At 39.9% G+C, this 18354-nt stretch overlaps 1 protein-coding gene across 1 annotated transcript; it reads right to left on the bottom strand.

Moving 5' to 3' along the window:
- Positions 1–1871: 1871 nt before the first annotated feature.
- IDO1 (indoleamine 2,3-dioxygenase 1) lies at positions 1872–17988 on the bottom strand. Its single transcript, XM_023214497.2, has 10 exons — positions 17269–17988; positions 12369–12464; positions 12132–12251; positions 11412–11530; positions 10227–10241; positions 7669–7768; positions 6713–6830; positions 5543–5594; positions 4944–5092; positions 1872–2476 (listed from the first exon to the last, which is right to left on the bottom strand). The coding sequence occupies exons 1-10, from the start codon at positions 17353–17355 to the stop codon at positions 2121–2123; spliced, it is 1212 nt and encodes a 403-aa protein (XP_023070265.1). The 5' UTR covers positions 17356–17988; the 3' UTR covers positions 1872–2120.
- Between the last annotated feature and the right edge of the window lie 366 nt (positions 17989–18354).

Here is an 18354-nt window from a genome sequence, read left to right as displayed (position 1 = left end):
CATGCCACCATGCATGGCTAAATTTTGTATTTTAGTAGAGACGGGGTTTCACCTTATTGGTCAGGCTGGTCTCGAACTCCTGACCTCATGATCCACCCACTTCAGACTCCCATAGTGCTGCGATTACAGGTGTGAGCCACTATACTGGTCCCTTGGTTTCTATTATGTGGAAACACAGAAGGGACTCTGGAGCTAGTGTTTACACCCTCTGTAGGAGCACATGGAGTCCAGTGTCAGTCCCTCTCTCACCTACAAGGCAGCAGTGGGTGCAATTTCTATGATGATACCCCTCACTTACCTTCTTTCCCTCTCTCCCTTATTATCACAATAAAGATGATGTTCTAAAGGAGAAGGCATGACTGCAGGGTATTTCTTTAGCAACCAGAGACTCTCTGCATGTCAGTACTAATTAGGTGAAACCAACTCTGAAAGAGAGAAATGCCCGATGTGCCTGAAGTGTAGCCTTTCCAGGGTTGTGGGCCATCAGTGCTGCAGGTGGGAGAACACAAGATAGATAGCATCTTGACCTGGAGCCAATACAAGATCCTTAGCAGGCTAGGCACGGTGGCCCACTCCTGTAATCACAGCACTTCGGGAGGCCGAGGTGGGTGGATCACCTGAGGTCAGGAGATCGAGACCAGCCTGGCCAACATGGTGAAACCCCGTCTCTACTAAAAATACAAAAAATTAGCTGGCAGTGGTGGTGGGCGCCTGTAGTCTCAGCTACTCAGTGATCTCAGCTCACTGCAAGCTCCGCCTCCTGGGTTCACACCATTCTCCTGCCTCAGCCTCCGGAGTAGCTGGGACCACAAGCGCCTGCCACCACGCCTGGCTAACTTTTTTGTATTTTAAGTAGAGACGGGGTTTCACTGTGTTAGCAAGGATGGTCTCGATATCCTGACCTCGTGATCCGCCCACCTCAGTCTCCCAAAGTGCTGGGAATACAGGGGTTAGCCACCGCCTGCGGCCCCTTCCTCTCATCTTCTGTAACATACTTGATTTCTGGCTGACCATTTACCATATCATGAGTTCCTCCCCAGTCATTTCATTTCCTCCCCTTTTCCTTCCAAAATTATTTTTTCCTCCCACCTAATCTACTCTAAGTAGAGCAAAAAGAACAAAGATGAGTCATCAAAAATTTTTTCTCCCATTGTTAATCAACTAATTGTGTGATCATCGTTAAGTCATTTCACCCTTCCGTGCCTCAATGTTGCCATCTTTAAAATGAAGAGCTTGGCTTTGATAATTCTTAAGTTCCTCTCAGGCTCTAGCTTCTTAGGATTCTATTATTAAATACGTTCATGCCAGCACTTTGGCTTTCCAAAGTGCTGGGATTATCATATATTCCAAAGATAAGATACAGACATAACTTGAGCTCAGGAGTTCAAGACCAGCCTGGGCAACATAGCAAGACCCTGTCTCTACAAAAAATATAAAAATTGGCTGAGCATGTTGGTGCACAACTGTAGTCTCAGCTACTTAGGGGGCTGAGGTAGGAGGATCACTTAGGTCTGGGAGGTCAGGGCTGCTGTGAGCCAAGATCATGCCACTGCACTCCAGCCTGGGTGACAGAGTGAGACCCTGTTTCAAAAAAAAAAAAAAGCAGCTGGGATGCATAAATCTGGTAAACAATATAGAGTGTCCCTGGCATCAAGAAGCTTATCATGTAATGAGAATATAGACAAGTAAACAGGTAATTATGAAAAAGTCTCACATTAACAAAGGGAAGTATAGGAGTCTATTGGCCCTGCTGAAAGCAGTTTAGAGTAGGTCTCATCTAAAGAAATATTTGATTACAGTTATAAATGAAGGAAGATTTATTATATCTTATGCATTTTTATTTATTATGAAAGATATTTATATCTTATGCATTTTTATTTATTTGATTTAATCATTTTATTCCAATGATAAGATACAGATTATAAAACTTCCACTATAATTACACATAATTACCTTTTGCTGTTTTCCTACAGGAAATGCACAGGTATTTTGAGGTCTTTTGTATTGCACTATTGGCAAAGCACTGCATAGTATTAGTTTGTGGCTCTGTTACAATGGGTAATGACAGGAATATATGCAGATGTCTCTGCTATGATAAAATGTGCTCTTGTTGGGTTACATTAACATTCCTTCAAAAGGTATTTCTTGGTTGTACTTCTCACAGTCTTTAGGAATTTCATTAAATCAGTGCCTCCAGTTCCTTTGGCATCCAGTTTTGAAGGGTCTTCAGAGGTCTTGTTCTTGTTTGGCTGCTGGCTTGCAGGAATCAGGATGTACTTAGTCACGATTTGCAGATGGTAGCTCCTCAGGGAGACCAGAGCTTTCACACAGGCATCATAAGCTTCCCGCAGGCCAGCATCACCTTTTGAAAGGACAAACTCACGGACTGAGGGACTTGACTCTAAGGAGCACAGGAAGTTTCTGTGAGCCGGTGGCATATATGTTCTCATGTCCTGGAGGAACTGAGCAGCATGTCCTACAGGAACAAGAGAAAGAGGAAACATGGAGGTCACAGCATTCCCCAATCCAGGAGAGAAAGGCAGAGTGAGGGCAGAGTGGGCAGGAGGTCACCAATACAGCATTCAGTGAGGTCAAGGTCATTCTATTTGAAGGCTAATGTTTGGCTATTAGTCTTGCTACTAGCAATCGTAATTATTGTAAAATACTATTAATTTTGAAAACTGAATGAGCTAAACTCATTTTCTCACAATAAGTATTTTTGTTTGCACTTTTTTTCTTTTTTTTTTTTTTTGTTTTTGAGACAGAGTCTCGCTCTGTTGGCCAGGCTGGAGTGCAGTGGCACAATCTCAGCTCACTGCAATCTCTGCCTCCCAGGCTCAAGCAATTCTCCTGCCTCAGTCTCCTGAGTAGCTGGGATTGAAGGCACATGCCACCATGCCTGGCTAATTTTGTATTTTTAGTAGAGACAGGGTTTCTCCATGTTGGTCAGGCTGGTCTCAAATTCCTGACCTCAGATGATCCGCCTTCCTCGGCCTCCCAAAGTGCTGGGATTACTGGCTTGAGCCACTGCGCCTGGCCTTTGTTTGCACTTTCTTTCTCTCTTTTCTACTGTTAAGAAGCTGATGGTATAGACAAGGGCATATATAATCTGCATTTGACAGATTATGACTGATTCTTAAGAGAGTTTAAGAGACTGTGTTTAAATGAGTGTTCGGCAATAGCAAAGACATGGAATGAACTCAGGTGCCCATCAATGATGGATGGGGCAAAGAAAATGTGGTACATGTACACCATGGAATACTACACAGCCATGAAAAAGAATGAAATCAAGTGCTTCACAGCAACAAGGAGGCAGCAGCTGGAGGCTATTAGCTTAAGTTAGCCTAAGTGAATTAATGCAGAAACAGAAAACCAAATACCACATGTTCTCACCGATAAGTGGGAGCTAAATATTGAGTACACATGGACACAAAGATGGGAACAATAGACAGGGAGCATTTCAAATAGGGGATGGAGGAAGGGAGGAAAGCAAAGGTTGAAAAACTACCTATTGGGCACTATGTTCTATACTTGGGTGAGGGGATCATTAGAAGCCCAAACATCAGCATCACTCAGTATACCTGTGTAATAAGCCTGCACATGTATCCCCTGAATCTAAAATAAAAAAATTAAATATGATTAAAAAATTAAAAAAATAAGTGGTCAAATTAAGAAAAACTCATGTTTTTACCCAGCCTGATGCTTTCCCCTTTGACTATTAAACAGAAGTTTAACAAAACAGAGAAAATTAAAAAATTCTTCTTGGAGCTTATTCCTCTCCTCCAGCTAAGCCCCTAGAAGGCATACAATGAATGTGGCTCATCTTTAAACTTTGGTGCAGGCATTGCTCTGGGTGGCTGGGGTCACGGGACAGCTGAACAAGACCAGGGCCCAGACTCTGCTTGTCACTGAGGTCTTTATCTCCCCACTAACAGCCCTGTCTCATTTGCAGGTGACTATCTCTTCCTGAGTCTGATCATACATTTTCAGAACATGAATTCACTGGAGTCAACCACTCTTTATAGACATGTTCAGACTTCAAGATGGAACTTGGGTGTGAGGAAAGCTCTGCCACTTTTATTTTATTTATTTTATTTTATTTTATTTTTATTTATTTATTTTTTTTTTGAGATGGAGTCTCACACTCTTGCCCAGGCTGGAGTGCAGTGGCGCCATCTTGGTTCACTGCAAGCTCCACCTTCCGGGTTCATGCCATTCTCCTGCCTAAGCCTCCCAATTGGCTGGGATTACAGGTACCCACCACCACACCCGGCTAATTTTTGTTATTTTTAGTAAAGACGGGGTTTCACCATGTTAGCCAGGATGGTCTCGATCTCCTGATCTTGTGATCCGCCTGCCTTGGCCTCTCAAAATGCTAGGATTACAGGCGTGAGCCACCGCGCCTGGCCTTTTATTTTTTATTTTTATTGTGAGACAGAGTTTCACCCTTTTGCCCAGGCTGGAGTACAGTGGCGCAATCTTGGCTCACTGCAACCTTTGCCCACCGAGTTCAAGCAATTCTCCTGCCTGAGCCTCCTGAGTAGCTGGGATTAGAGGCACCCACCATCATGCTCGGCTAGTTTTTGTATTTTTAGTAGAGATGGGGTTTCACCATGTTGGTCAGGCTGGTCTCGAACTCCTGACCTCAGGTGATCCACCTGCCTAGGTGTCCCAAAGTGCTAGGATTACAGGCTTGAGCCACCGCACCCGGCCAGCTCTGCCACTTTCTAGCTGGTTCACAAGGAACCAGTCACTGACTCTTATTAAGTTTGTGCATCTTCATTTTTAAAGTGGGATCATGGCAACCAAATCCCTACTTTCCTGATTCTGCTAAAACCATCAGATAAGCTCAGATGAGATGCTGATGGGAAGGTGCTTTCTAGATATCCAAATACTACTGTGTTCACATAAGAGATGATTATTTCTTGCTATTTTCCACTCACCTCCACCAGCATTCTGCTGGATGCCCAGCAGGACGTCAAAGCACTGAAAGATGCTGCTTTGTGCTGCGCTGCCCCCTGCAAACCGCTTTGGGTCTTTCCAGAACCCCTCATACACCAGACCGTCTGATAGCTGGGGGTTGCCTTTCCAGCTATTGGAGGAAAGAAAGAAAAAAAGAAAAATCGTTCTTTAGATTAACTGCTAATTTTCAGGTATCAAATCTTGCATTAGTAGTGAATAGAAGGTGACAAGAGATGTATTTCATGATCTTTCTTTCATGCCCCCTTGCCCCTGCTCATTTTCATGCATGAGAATGATAAATAACATAATCCTGCGCAGATTTGGCATAAATATTCTAGGAATGGAATTTTAGCTTTGCACTAGCACAGACCACTCTTTTAAAAATAACTAGCTTCCCTGTCTCACCCTCCAATACATTCCTGGCCAAGTGATAACAGAACCGTCTAGTCTTTTTCTACCATATGAATTTTTGGATATAAATTGTTAGTCAAACCCAATGGATATTAGGGACCATCCAAGAGAATTTGGTGGTGGTCTTTGTTAAGTGAGAGCAAACAAATTCAAATATAAGACTACATACCCAGCCAAATATATGCGAAGAACACTGAAAAATGCATTTGGGTTTACGTGATCTGTAAAAAGATGGAATGTGTTTAATTAAGCAGCATCAGAGGTATACAGGGAAAATCAAGGTGTCGTGTACAACTGATAACAGATTTTGGCACAGGCTGCAGGAAAAGGCATTAGGTCAGTCTGTGCTAAACAAAGCCCCTGTGGTTATAAGCGTTCACTCTCCTGCCCTCTTCCAGGAGGCCCGTTAAACTGTAAACTTAGTGCTTACTGACGTAACAGATAAAGAGTTTACATAAAGAAACAAACCAAAGACAAAAACAAAACAAAAGCCCAGAAACTAGATCTCCCTCTCTATTTTCAAAATTTTGAAAAATCATTTGGTGACAGGGTCTCACTTCATTGCTCAGGCTGGAATGTAGTGATCATAGCTCACTGCAGCCTGCAGCCTCAACTCCTGGGTTCAAGCAGTCTTCCCACCTCAGCCTCCCAAGTAGCTGGAAACTACAGTATAAGCCACCGCACTCAGCCTCCTACCCTACTTGATTTGAAAATGTAACTTCTTGCCAAGGACTAAATAGCAATAACTCAAAACCCAGAGATAAACAATCAGGTATTTGTTGACTCTGTTCAGTAGGGCAGATTTCCTATTGCAAATTACTGCTTATATACCTTTTTGTGTGTTTTTTGGGGTGTAGTTTTTTATCTGTTAATTTCGCAACAAACTTTGAGCTCAATGACTTTTCTGTGTCGTTTCTTATTTTGTGAAAAAACAGAATTAGGAAAGAGTTCTTATTAAGCAGAAGTTTTTTTTTTTTTTTTTTTTTTCCGGAACTTAAAACCACCCTCCCATGTAGAAAGTTTCTCAAAGGTTTTTAGTGGGAGGCAAGGAAGTTCCTTAGCATTAAATAGAGCCAGCTTGGAACTCTGGTTTCACTATTTACTGCCTGTGGAATCTGAAGTCATTTATCCTGTCTTTCTGAATTTAGATGACCTTACTTATAAAATGGAGATAATGAAACCAACCACATAGAAAGTGTAATGGTTTAGTAAGATAAAATACCTAAAGTGAAAACATGCTAAGTGGTAGTTGCTTTTTGCTTCCCCTTTTTCAACTATTCTACATCTGGAACATTTGACTTGTCAGCCTAGACTATTGCACTGCACACACACTACTTGCCGTGCATTTGGTGAAACACTTGACGGGCTTTCTCCAGGCAAGAAGCTATTTCCAACAGTGCCTTTAGCAGAGTGTCCCGTTCTTGCATTTGCATTGCCCTGAATACAGTAGGAATTACCTAAAACAAAACAAAACAACAACAACAAAAAACAAACATTTAAGGTTTTCTTTCTTTCTTTTTATTTTTTATTTTTTGAGACGGAGTCTCGCTCTGTTGCCCAGGCTGGAGTACAGTAGCGCGATCTCGGCTCACTGCAAGCTCCACCTCAAGGGTTCACAGCATTCTCCTGCCTCAGCCTCCTAAGTGGCTGGGACTATAGGCGCCCACCACAGTGCCCGGCTAATTCGGCTAATTTTTATATTTTTAGTAGAGACGGGGTTTCGCCATGGGGGCCAGGCTGGTTCCAAACTCCTGACTTCAAGTGATCTGCCCACTTAAGCCTCCCAAAGTGCTGGGATTACAGGCGTGAGCCACTGTGCGTGGCCAAAATCCCCCGTCCTAATCCATAAATTAAATTTGAGATTTTTACATTTCTTTCCTGGGCTGGACACCCTATTTGACTAATTTCCTTATATTTATAGAAGCTTGGATTTGTTTTTATTCACATAGCATTTAATTTAGAGATATTTATATAGTCGTACATGTTTCATTTCTATTTTTGATAATCAAAACTATTGAATTTATGACACTGTATCGTAGTTCCAAAGCCACATTTTATTGAAAAATATTATTTCCTACAGAGGTTTCAAGTTGGATTTTAAGTATATGGCTCTGAGATTTTATACTTTAGGTAATACACAAAAATAAATAATTGATCCTTTACTCCCGATTAAATGATCCCATGTTGTATTTGTTAAGGATAAAGTTAACTCATGCTTAGTATAGCTTAGGCTCCTAAATGATTGCTCTGCTTACGTAAATTGACATACAAATCTTGAAGTGAGGATAGACGTACTTTGATAGCAGAAGCAGCTGCTATTTCCACCAATAGAGAGACCAGGAAGAATCCTTTACTGCAGTCTCCATCACGAAATGAGAACAAAACGTCCATGTTCCTGAGGAAATTGGATAAGGAAGGCAAGAAGTTTAGCAAAAATTATGGGATTTTTTTTGACATTTTTATTTATCCTATTTTAGTTTCAACATAATTTTATGAGAGAAGTGTGGCAGGCCTTACTGTCTCCATTATGTAGTTGGGAATATTAAGACTCAGTTGTTAGGCCCATTGTCTAAGATCACATAATTAACAGTAAGTAGACTAAATTGAGACCTAAAATTTCATGTTGAAACTCAGAACTAGGGCCGGGCATGATGGCTCACACATGTAATCCCAGCACTTTAGTAGGCCAAGGCGGGTTGGTCACCTGAGGTCAGGAGTTCGAGACCAGCCTAGCCAATGTGGTGAAACCCCATCTCTACTAAGAATACAAAAATTAGGTGGGCGTGGTGGTCGGCGCCTGTGATCCCAGCTACTCAGGAGACTGAGGCAGGAGAATCACTTAAACACAGGAGGCGGAGGTTGCAGTGAGCCAAGATCGCTCCATTGCATTCCAGCCTGGGCGACAAGAGCGAGACTCGTCTCAGAAAACAAATAAACAAAACAAAACAAAACAAAACAACAACAACAACAAAAAACAGAACTAGAAATTCCCAAACTAGTTCTGTTTCTATTATCCCGTTAACTTGTCACAGGCATTTATATTACCATACGTATATACTCAATGTTTACAGAGATATCTGTGAGGTAGAGTTTTAAAAGGTAATCTTTTGTTTAAATAATTATATTCCTATTCATATTTTAATTTGTGAGCCTAGTTCAATTTCTCAGTGGTTTATCTGCTTTACAAAGGAATTGACTGCGGAATTCAAATAACTGATTAGACCCTGTTTTTCTTTTTAATTGAAGTTTGGGCATTGGTGCAAACATAGCCTATCTATATATCTACGAGTTTTGTGGTGGTTAAATTCATGGTGTCTGAAGCCAGACCATCTCTGCAACTTACTTGCTGTGTGACCTTGAGCAAGATATGACATCGTCTTCCTTGGTGTAAAGTGGGACTGACCGTTAATGTCATCCTCTTTTTTAAAAACCTTCCAGTTTCTCCCTTATCTTAAGATACTGTTTTAACTCCTTATCATAACTAAAAAAACCTACATAATCTTTTATTATTATTATTATTTTTTTGAGATGTGTCGCCCAGGCTGGAGTGCAATGGCACAGTCTTGTCTCACTGCCACATCTGCCTCCTGGGTTCAAGCTATTCTCCTGCTTCAGTCTCCTGAGTAGCTGAGATTACAGGCATGTGCCACCATGCCCCACTAATTTTTGTATTTTTAGAAGAGGAGGGTTTTCGCTATGTTGGCCAGGCTGGTCTCGAATGTCTGACCTCAGGTGATCCACCTGCTTTGCCCAGCCATCTTTAAAAATAAATAAATAATCTTTTTCTCACACTGTTATTTTTATCATTTATTATCAGTGACATTAGCCATCCTTCAGCTTTGATAATACACCAAGATATTTATCACTTCAAGGCCTCACTTTTGCTGTTTCTTCTGCTATGAATACTCTTACCTTTTTCCTCTAGCTAATTGCTCAAATAACTTGCTTCAAGGGCTCCCGCATCACTCCTTTTATTTGGTTAGAGATCCCAATACTTTATCTTCTTAAGCCTTCTCTTAATCATATGGCAGTTTGCATAATTTTCATATACTGCCTTTCCTCTTCGTTAGTCTAGCTTCACCAAGGTGGGTTTGTACTGATGATACTTACCTTAGTTTTTCCATCTCTTTTTTTTTTTTTGAGATGGAGTCTTGCTCTGTCAACCAGGCTGGAATGCAGTGGCGTGATCTCCACTCACTGCAACCTCCACCTCCTGGGTTCAACTGATTCTCCTGCCTCAGCCTCCTGAGTAGCTGAGATTACAGGCACCTGCCACCATGCCCAGCTAAATTTTTTGTATATTTAGTAGAGATGAGGTTTCACCATGTTGGCCAGGCTGGTCTTGAACTTCTGACCTCAGGTGACCCGCCTGCCTTGACCTCCCAAAGTACAGGGATTACAGGTGTGAGCCACGCACCCAGCCCAGTTTTTCCACCTCTTAGCCTATGTTTAGTATATATTATAGGTCAAAATTAGTAAGGATTGGCTCAAAAAGAAAAAGTTGGTATAAGATTACTTATTGACAATGGTAACTAGTTATGGACATAGGAGTTATTAAGTCATAGATACACAGTTGTATGTGCATTTTGTATGTTTGCATATTAATTTCCTATAGATGTATTTGAGTAGTATTCTTGTGTATATCTATAGCTATAATATCAAATAGACATAGTTGTAACACAATCATAGATACAATTAAAGACTGAGATTATTTGTTCTCTAAATAATCACTGAAATTATTTTTTTGGCTGAATTTAATTAATCATTTAAAAATGCATTTGGAGTCTATCGATAAACCTACATTCAACTATAAATAGCAAATTCTTAGACTAAAACAAGAATCAGATACTTACTCATAAGTCAGGGGCCTTATGAAAGCAGCCATGAAGCAATGGGCCAATTGGAAGAGAGAAAGAAAATCAATTTAACAGCAAATAATGATGAGTTGTTGCTATTTGATTGAATACTACTATCAGAGGTAAGACATAGTCAGGTAAAAGAAAAAGTTTTAAAAATATTTCTTTAGTAGGCATTACAAACATTTAACTTAATAACTTACAAATGAATTAAATAATCAAATGTGCAAGGAACACACATGGACAGTCAAAATTAATTGTTTTATTTTTATTTTTTGAGACAGAGTCTCACTCTGTCACCCAGGCTGGTGTGCAGTGGCACGAACATAGCTCACTGCAGCCTCAACTTCTAGGGCTCAAGCGATCCTCCTGCCTTAACCCCCTGTGTAGCTGAGACCACAGACATATGCCACCATTCCCGGTTAATTTTTTTTAAAAAAACTAATTTTTAATAAGAAGAAACTTTCTAGATCGAATCCTTTTATTTTGTGGTATTCCCATTTGCAGAGTATTTTTCTACAGGCACACACCCAGAGACGTGTGCTTTGGTTCTCCCTTTCCTTTATTGTAGCAGATCTCATGCCTGAAGGGTAAAAATCACCTACATCCTGATGAGACTGTTCTGAAAAACCAGTCATTGCTGCCTGTAATTAAAGATGTGTTAACTCTTAACCACAATTGGCGGCTAAAAAATTAAATTAATAGTATCCCAAAAACATGCTAATCAAAAGAAGCCAGACACAAGAGTCTATACTATATGGTTTCATTGATATGAAACCCAATAACAAAAATCATCTACTTTTTGATAAGGCAAATAAGAATATATTCGTCTGTGGCAGGAAAGGGAATTGAAAGAAGTACCAAGAAATTTTCTGAAGTGATAAAAATATTGTGTATCTTACTGAGAATGGTGGGTGTATGCAATTATGTAACAGTTAAATTCAAGCTGAACACTTAAGATCTGTGCATTTTACTGTGTTAACTATAAACCTGTCACATATGTGTACATTTGTAGTGGTAGACACAGCAGTCCAAGAAACCGTACCCAACTGAGGAACTGAGAGGGACCATATCCAACTGAGAGGAAAACTGTGCTGCCCAAAATTAAGCCAATGAACAACTCCTGTTTTATTTAATTGGCACACACTCCAAAAATTCCTGTTGTTCTCACTCTTTACATACTTATTAGGATCCTTTTTCTTCCAGTTTGCCAAGACACAGTCTGCATAAACCAGAATAGGAGGCAGTTCCAGTTTCTCGGAGAGTTGGCAGTAAGGAACAGCAATGTTTCTTGGCAAGACCTGATTAAAATACAGTAGTTAGGTTTGTTTTTTGTTTTGTTTTGTTTTGTTTTGTTTTTTTGAGATAGAGTCTCGCTCCTGTCGCCCAGGCTGGAGTGCAGTGGCAGGATCTCGGCTCACTGCAACCTCCGCCTCCTAGATTCAAGTGATTCTCCCACCTCAGCCTCCCGAGTAGCCAGGATTACAGGCACCTGCCACCATGCCTGGCTATTTTTTGTATTTTTCATAGAGATGGGGTTTCACCATGTTAGCCAGGTTGGTCTTGAACTCTTGAACTCAGGTGATCCTCCCGTCTTGGCCTCCCAAAGTGCTGGGAGGCCCATATGTGTTTTAAAGGTTAGATATTGCAGTCTGTATTAGTTTTATGTAATTAGGGTTGCCAGATAAAATACAGGATGAAAAATAAAGTAAAAGACTTAAAAATATAATAATGATAACAGTTGACATGTCAAGCCAGGGCATATTTTCTTTTTCATTTTGTCCTGTTATTGAAACTTTGATCAATGCAGTTATAATACTTTTAGAAAATTTTTGGAAAGTTAAATGTAAATTAGATGAAAATCTGTCACATAGTATAAGAAATCTGAGAAAATCTCCAAACCTTACGGACGTCTCCATGACCTTTATCCCACACATATGCCATGGTGATGAATCCCAGAACTAGATGTGCAAGGCGCTGTGACTTGTGGTCTGTGAGATGATCAATGCTGAGCATGTCTAACTGAAAACAAATGGAGCAATTGACTCGAATCAATCTCAGTGATGTTTTATGCTTCAAAACCAAGTTAACAATATTAAGAAGTTATACAAGAAGAAAAATGTAATACATATGTCAAACCTTCTCAACTCTTTCTCGAAGTTGGCCAGACTCTATGAGATCAGGCAGATGTTTGGCAATGAACATCCAGTCATTATAAAAATCAGGTAGATCTTCCTTGAAAAAACAAACAAAAAAAGATTTTTATTTACTAGTAGCAGTTACTGTAGCTTTGGCTTCCCACTGATAGTATGCCTTGCCCCCACATCCATTTTGTGCAGTGTTGCCCTGGCATATGGCTTACCTGTCTGCAAACACTAGCCTCTGTCTTGTCTTCTGCACACATGGGGCTGAAGACCCTTTCTGTGTTCCACCTCTTCCTCTCTCTTCAAACACTGCCATTTGCAGCTTTTCAAAGTTCACCTCAAAGGTTTCACTAAAATCCTCCTGACCTCTCTATTTGAAACTACTCTCCATTGTAAACTCTACGGATTACGCCTTTTCATATTGTTAAACAATTATTATCTGCTACTTTCATTTTTTTTTTTTTCTTTTCTTTTTTGAATTGGAGTCTCGTTCTGTTGCTCAGGTTGGAGCGCAGTGGCGCGATCTTGGCTCACTACAATCTCCGCCTCCTGGGTTCAAGCAATTCTCCTGCTTCAGCCTCCCAAGTAGCTGGGATTACAGGCATGAGCCACCGTGCCTGGTTAATTTTTGTATTTGTAGTAGAGATTGGGTTTTGCCATGTTGGCCAAGTTGGTCTCGACCTCCTGACCTCAGGTGATCTGCCTGCATCGGCCTCCCAAAGTGCTGGGATTACAGGCATGAGCCACTGTGCCTGGCCTACTTTGGCTTATCTTGGCTAGATTTTAAGTTCTTTGAATGGAAGAAAAATGAGATGTGTTAAATGTCAGTAGTGGACTAGGCACTCTGCTCAATAATTTCATATATATATAGTATATGTATTTAATTATTGTAATGGCCCAAGAAGTTATCTCTGTATCATAAATAAGGAAACCCAGGCTTATACAGTTTACATACATTCTCTTTTTATACCTTGCTACATGATGGCAAGGTTTGTATTGTGCATTTAATTTATATCTCTTACAAGCCCTGGCATAGTGCTGGGCATATAGCGGGTGCTGTATGTATTCATGTTGATTACCTACTTTGGTTCCACTATAGGCTTGTTTTTGCCCATTAAGTAAAAATGAAACTCAAATAAAAGTTTCTCTTTGGAGCTTATCATATTTATAATCTCATCTCAAGGGGAAATACACAAATAAAAAGACATAGTAACCTTCCTAAAATGAGATATAGATCCCTGAGCAACTCCCCCTATACCCTGTTTCTATGCCTACTCCACCAGGTAGTTTCAAGGTACACCCTTAAGGTAATCAATGTTGAACCATGGGGATTAAGTGCAAATGGAAAGATTAACTTAAATCAACATGGGTGAAGTTTTGAGCTTCAAAATAAAGTTAATATTGTAAGTAAGCTGTGAAACAAAAAGATAAATACAGTATAAAATCCTAACATTTTCAACATCTGCATGTAATTGTCCAGCCTTAATCAGTTGGGGCAGATTTTTAGCAATGAAAATCTAGGCAGTGTACTTCACTACTTAGCCACCTTTCTTGCTCTGAACTTTTCGCCCCAACTGTGCTGTAGTACTTTTAGAAGTAAATGTAGGCCAGGCGGGGGGGCTCATGCCTATAATCCCAGCACTTTGGGAGGCTGAGGCAGGTGGATCACCTGAGGTCAGAGGTTCAAGACCAGCCTGACCAACATGGAGAAACCCTGTCTCTACTAAAAAAGCAAAATTAGCTGGGTGTGGTGGCACACAGCTGGAATCCCAGCTACTGACGCTGAGACAGGAGAATCACTTGAACTCGGGAGGCGGAGATTGCGGTGAGCGGAGATCATGCCATTGCACTCCAGTCTGAGCAACAAGATTGAAACTCTGTCTCAAAAAAAAAAAAAAAAAAAAAAAAAAAGAAAGAAAGAAATGTAATAAATGTATTTTTGTTGTTTTTATTCTGTATTTCACAGTCTAGCACATCTTACTTTTTTGATCGTTCTGATTTTTCCCCAACTAACAGACATACTTTTTTGTTCTGTACCGTGATTAGCATTTTATTTGACAGCATTTTTAGCAAGTATAAAATTTAATACGTAATATGCTCTGGTTCAGAGGATCCCTAAATGGTATAATATAAATTAATAATGAATCATACTGAGGATCATTCAAATTCTGCTAGATTAGAGACTGTGCCTTGTGTCTATATGGAATCAGAAAACATATTATTTTCCTTTGGACTAAGAAGCAGATAGATTACGAGAGATAAAATAAGAATATTTTTTGGTTCATAATTTCTAGGAAAGATCTTCAGTGAAGAAATAAAAGTAACCAATAGTTTTTTTTTCATGTTTCCGGTACAGTAAATCTAGCTTCTTCAGCATCTCAGCTAGCAGAATTACTATTATTATTATTGTTCTCAAGCAGGGCCTCACTCTGTCACCCAGGCTAGAGTGCATTGACGTGATCTTAGTTCACTGTAACCTTCGCCTCCCAGGTTCAAACAATTCTCCTGCCTCAGCCTCTCAAGTAGTTGGGACTACAGGCACGCCAACACGCTGGGTAATTTTTTTTTTTTTTTTTTCATTTTTAGTAGAGATGGGGTTTCACCATTTTGGCCAGGCTGGTCTCAAACTCCTGACCTCAAGTGATCCACCCACCTTAGCCTCCCAAAGTGCTGGGATTACAGGTGTAAGCCACCACACCTTGTCAGAATTATTATTATTATTATCTTTTTTTTGGAGACAGTCTCTGTTGCCCAGGCTAGAGTGCAGTGGCACGATCTCAGCTCACTGCAGCCTCCAACTCCCAAGTTCAAGCAATTCTCCTGCCTCAGACTCCTGAGTAGCGAGGATTACATGTGTATGCCATCATGCCCAGCGAAATTTTGTATTTTTTTTAGTAGAGATGGGGTTTCACCGTGTTGGCCAGGCTGGTCTCGAACTCCTGACCTCATGATCCGCCCGCCTACGTCTCCCAAAGTGCTGGGATTACAGGCGTGAGCCACTCATCCCCGGCTGAGAATCTTTTTTTTAAGTAGCCAAGGAAGAGTTTTGTTTGCTTTCTTTTGTGGTTTTACTTTACCCCTTGGAATCTGTTCTACAGGTATTCATAATTATCAAAATTGTTGTATTTTTAAGTAGAACCGAATCTCTGAGAAAAAAAACCCCATGATATAAAGTTTAGTAGTTTCTGAAAAAGATGGTTTTATTGTACCATTGATAAGTACACCTTTGAAACCATCTAGTCCTCGCATTTTTGTGGGTATGCGGGCAAATAGCAAGTTTGAGTATTACTGATTTGCATGAATAAAGAAAACTAGTGCTTTTGGCAATAAAATTAAAGCACACTCTTCGTTTTCTTTAATTAACAATCCAAAGAGGACAATTAGATTGGCAGGAGGTAGATGCTTTAAATTTCCTGGTGTCACCAAAGTGTTTGCAGGATTTCATTTCTAAGCACAGTTAGGTTGGAATCTCTGACTAAACATTTGCTGTATTTAAAGGTGTTCTCCAGTATGTGGACTGTAACTGTTTGAGCTACAAACAAAAATATACTCGTCTACAGAATTATCATAACATGTCCATAGAAATCTTCTCCTGGAATCCCATGTACCTTGTTAAACCGAAGATTGAAAGAAAGGAGAAAAGTAGTGTCTTATTGTCCCTTCTTAAGAGAGGCAATGTGGAATAATGGTTTTAAGATCATAGACTCTGAAGACAGGCTGCTTAGGCTCAAACTGACCTCTGGCACTTGCTAGCAACATAGTTTGATAATTACATTCTTCATGCCTTATACTTCTCATTAGGAACATGAGGATAATGACATACATACCTAGCTGGGTGCAGTGGCTCACGCCTGTCATCCCAGCACTTTGGGAGGCCAAGGCTGGTGGATAACCTGAGGTCAGGAGTTCGAGACCAGCCTGGCCAACATGGTGAAACCCCGTCTCTACTAAAAATACAAAAATTAGCCGGACGTGGTGGTAGCTGCCTATAATCCCAGCTACTTAGGAGGCTGAGGCAGGAGAATTGCTTGAACCTGGGAGGCAGAGGTTACAGTGAGCCGAGATTGTGCCACTGCACTCCAGCCCAGGTGATAGAGCAAGACTCCATCTAAAATAATAATAATAATAAATAATAAAAATAAATAAATAACATACATACCTTTTGGGATGGCTGTGAGAATGGAAAGGGTTAATTTGTAAATTGCTTAGAAAAATGCTGTATTTGATAATTAAAATATTGATGATAAATTGGTTTACACAGCATTCATTAGAAGACACATTAGCAAATACAGTTTTTAAGGCAAACGTTTTTTCCACATAGCTTGCACTTTATAGGTAAAACTTGCAAACAAGAAAAAGGTAGTTCAGACCCTCACTTGAATCTTATGCTCAGTAAATAGCAAGCAATGATCATATAACATGGAAGGTGCTTGATGCGCAATCTCATAAACCCCATCAAATTAGACGCACATGTTTTTTATAATTTAAGGTATATCCCTAAGAGAAAGGGATTTCTCTTTGACTCATGGCTCATTTAAAACTCTGGCTTTTTCAAAACACCTTCTCAAAATACAACTGTAATAACCTCTTTGTTTGTATTTTACTGTATAATTCTTATGTAAAGCTGATACACTTTCTATAGTTTCCTTTCCCGCCATTCTCCATATCCATGTTTAGGTAAGTAAGAAATACGTAGATGACTCCATTTCTAGGGAGAAAATTTAAGACAAATTAAGTGAGATGCAGTTATCACAGGTCTCTCTCTAATTTTTACACTGCTTTATATGTTTGTTTACTAGAAGTTACTGAACCACAGTTGTTTAGTATAAGTTAACTTGGCCAGGTAAGAAATGAGAAGAATATGCATTTTCCCACATTTTAGTGCCTTCTCTTACCTGTGGATTTGGCAGAGCGAAGCCCACTTCTTCATCAATATGATACTCTTCACTGATTGTCCAGGAGTTTTCCATAGCATGTGCCATTCTTGTAGTCTGCTCTTCTGGTGCCCCTCAGTGTTTGAAGAGTTTTCAGAGCATCTTATACTAGTTGCTGCCACAGCCAATGACCAGAGTTTATCACAGGGGCAGTGAGAAATTACTTCCACTTTTGGAATGGTTTCATTTTCTAGTTCCTTTATTTGTAATATGAATATCAAAACCACAAAAGCATCTCTGTGCATCATATGCAGAAACTGAAAGTTTGTATTCCATATCAAATTTGTAATCATTAAGCACATCATTTTCTTCCTGCCATATGGGAAGCCGGAAAGGCCTGAAGGAAAACACAGCACTATGCAAACAAGTGGCCGGAGAAGAACATTTTACTTTATGGAGACTTTTAAATCTTTGAATGAAAATGAAAGCTACAGTCCTAAACTCTCATTTAGTTATTTCTCATTGGCTTTCTTTTAGGCTTCCATGGTTCTTTGAAAATATGTGTCATGTTTCAGCAGACCAAAACACATCCTGTGATACACTGAACTATTGGTCAATGGCTCTGAAGTAGGAAAAAAATAGAAGCACGCGAAAAATTAGAAACATAGTAACTCTCCACTTCCTTATTTTTCCTATTGAGACTTTTGTCCGTTTTTCCAATGATAGCGTTTGTCCTTCTCACATTTCTAATAAGTAACTTTTAGGAAGATTGCCTTGCATCTAACTGTACCTGACTGCCAGGGGCTGATGAGGCAATAGTCTGGCATATTTGGGTACTTTGTAATATGTCAAAAGTTGGAGAAAAGGATAAAATACCTTGCAAATGTTTTTTTTCAAAGTACAAATCAAGACTGCATTTGGTAAAGGTTTTCAGCTTGAATGCAAATCTGTGGTCACTTTAGAGGCATTGTTCGATCTAATGAGAACAAGGAAGCTAAAGCAGAAACCAAGGTCGCCTGTTCCTCTAGATGATCAAAAGGAGAAAAGAGAAATAGTTTGTGTGAGTAAACTAAAAGGTAATGCTGTTTTGTCATCAGCTTATCAGTA

The sequence above is a fragment of the Piliocolobus tephrosceles genome, chromosome 7, assembly GCF_002776525.5.
Source record: "Piliocolobus tephrosceles isolate RC106 chromosome 7, ASM277652v3, whole genome shotgun sequence".
Lineage (NCBI taxonomy): Eukaryota > Metazoa > Chordata > Mammalia > Primates > Cercopithecidae > Piliocolobus > Piliocolobus tephrosceles.
The sequence above is the reverse complement of the archived record's forward strand: the minus strand, read 5'-3'. Positions and strand labels throughout refer to the sequence as shown.

Excerpts from the sequence above, each read along its gene's own strand:
- IDO1 (XM_023214497.2), bottom strand. The coding sequence starts at position 17,355 with ATGGCACATGCTATGGAAAACTCCTGGACAATCAGTGAAGAGTATCAT. Across the intron at positions 12,465-17,268 it reads TCGCTCTGCCAAATCCACAG|GAAGATCTACCTGATTTTTA; the intron begins GTAAGAGAAGGC and ends TGTTTTTTCAAG. Across the intron at positions 12,252-12,368 it reads TTCGAGAAAGAGTTGAGAAG|TTAGACATGCTCAGCATTGA; the intron begins GTTTGACATATG and ends ATTTGTTTTCAG.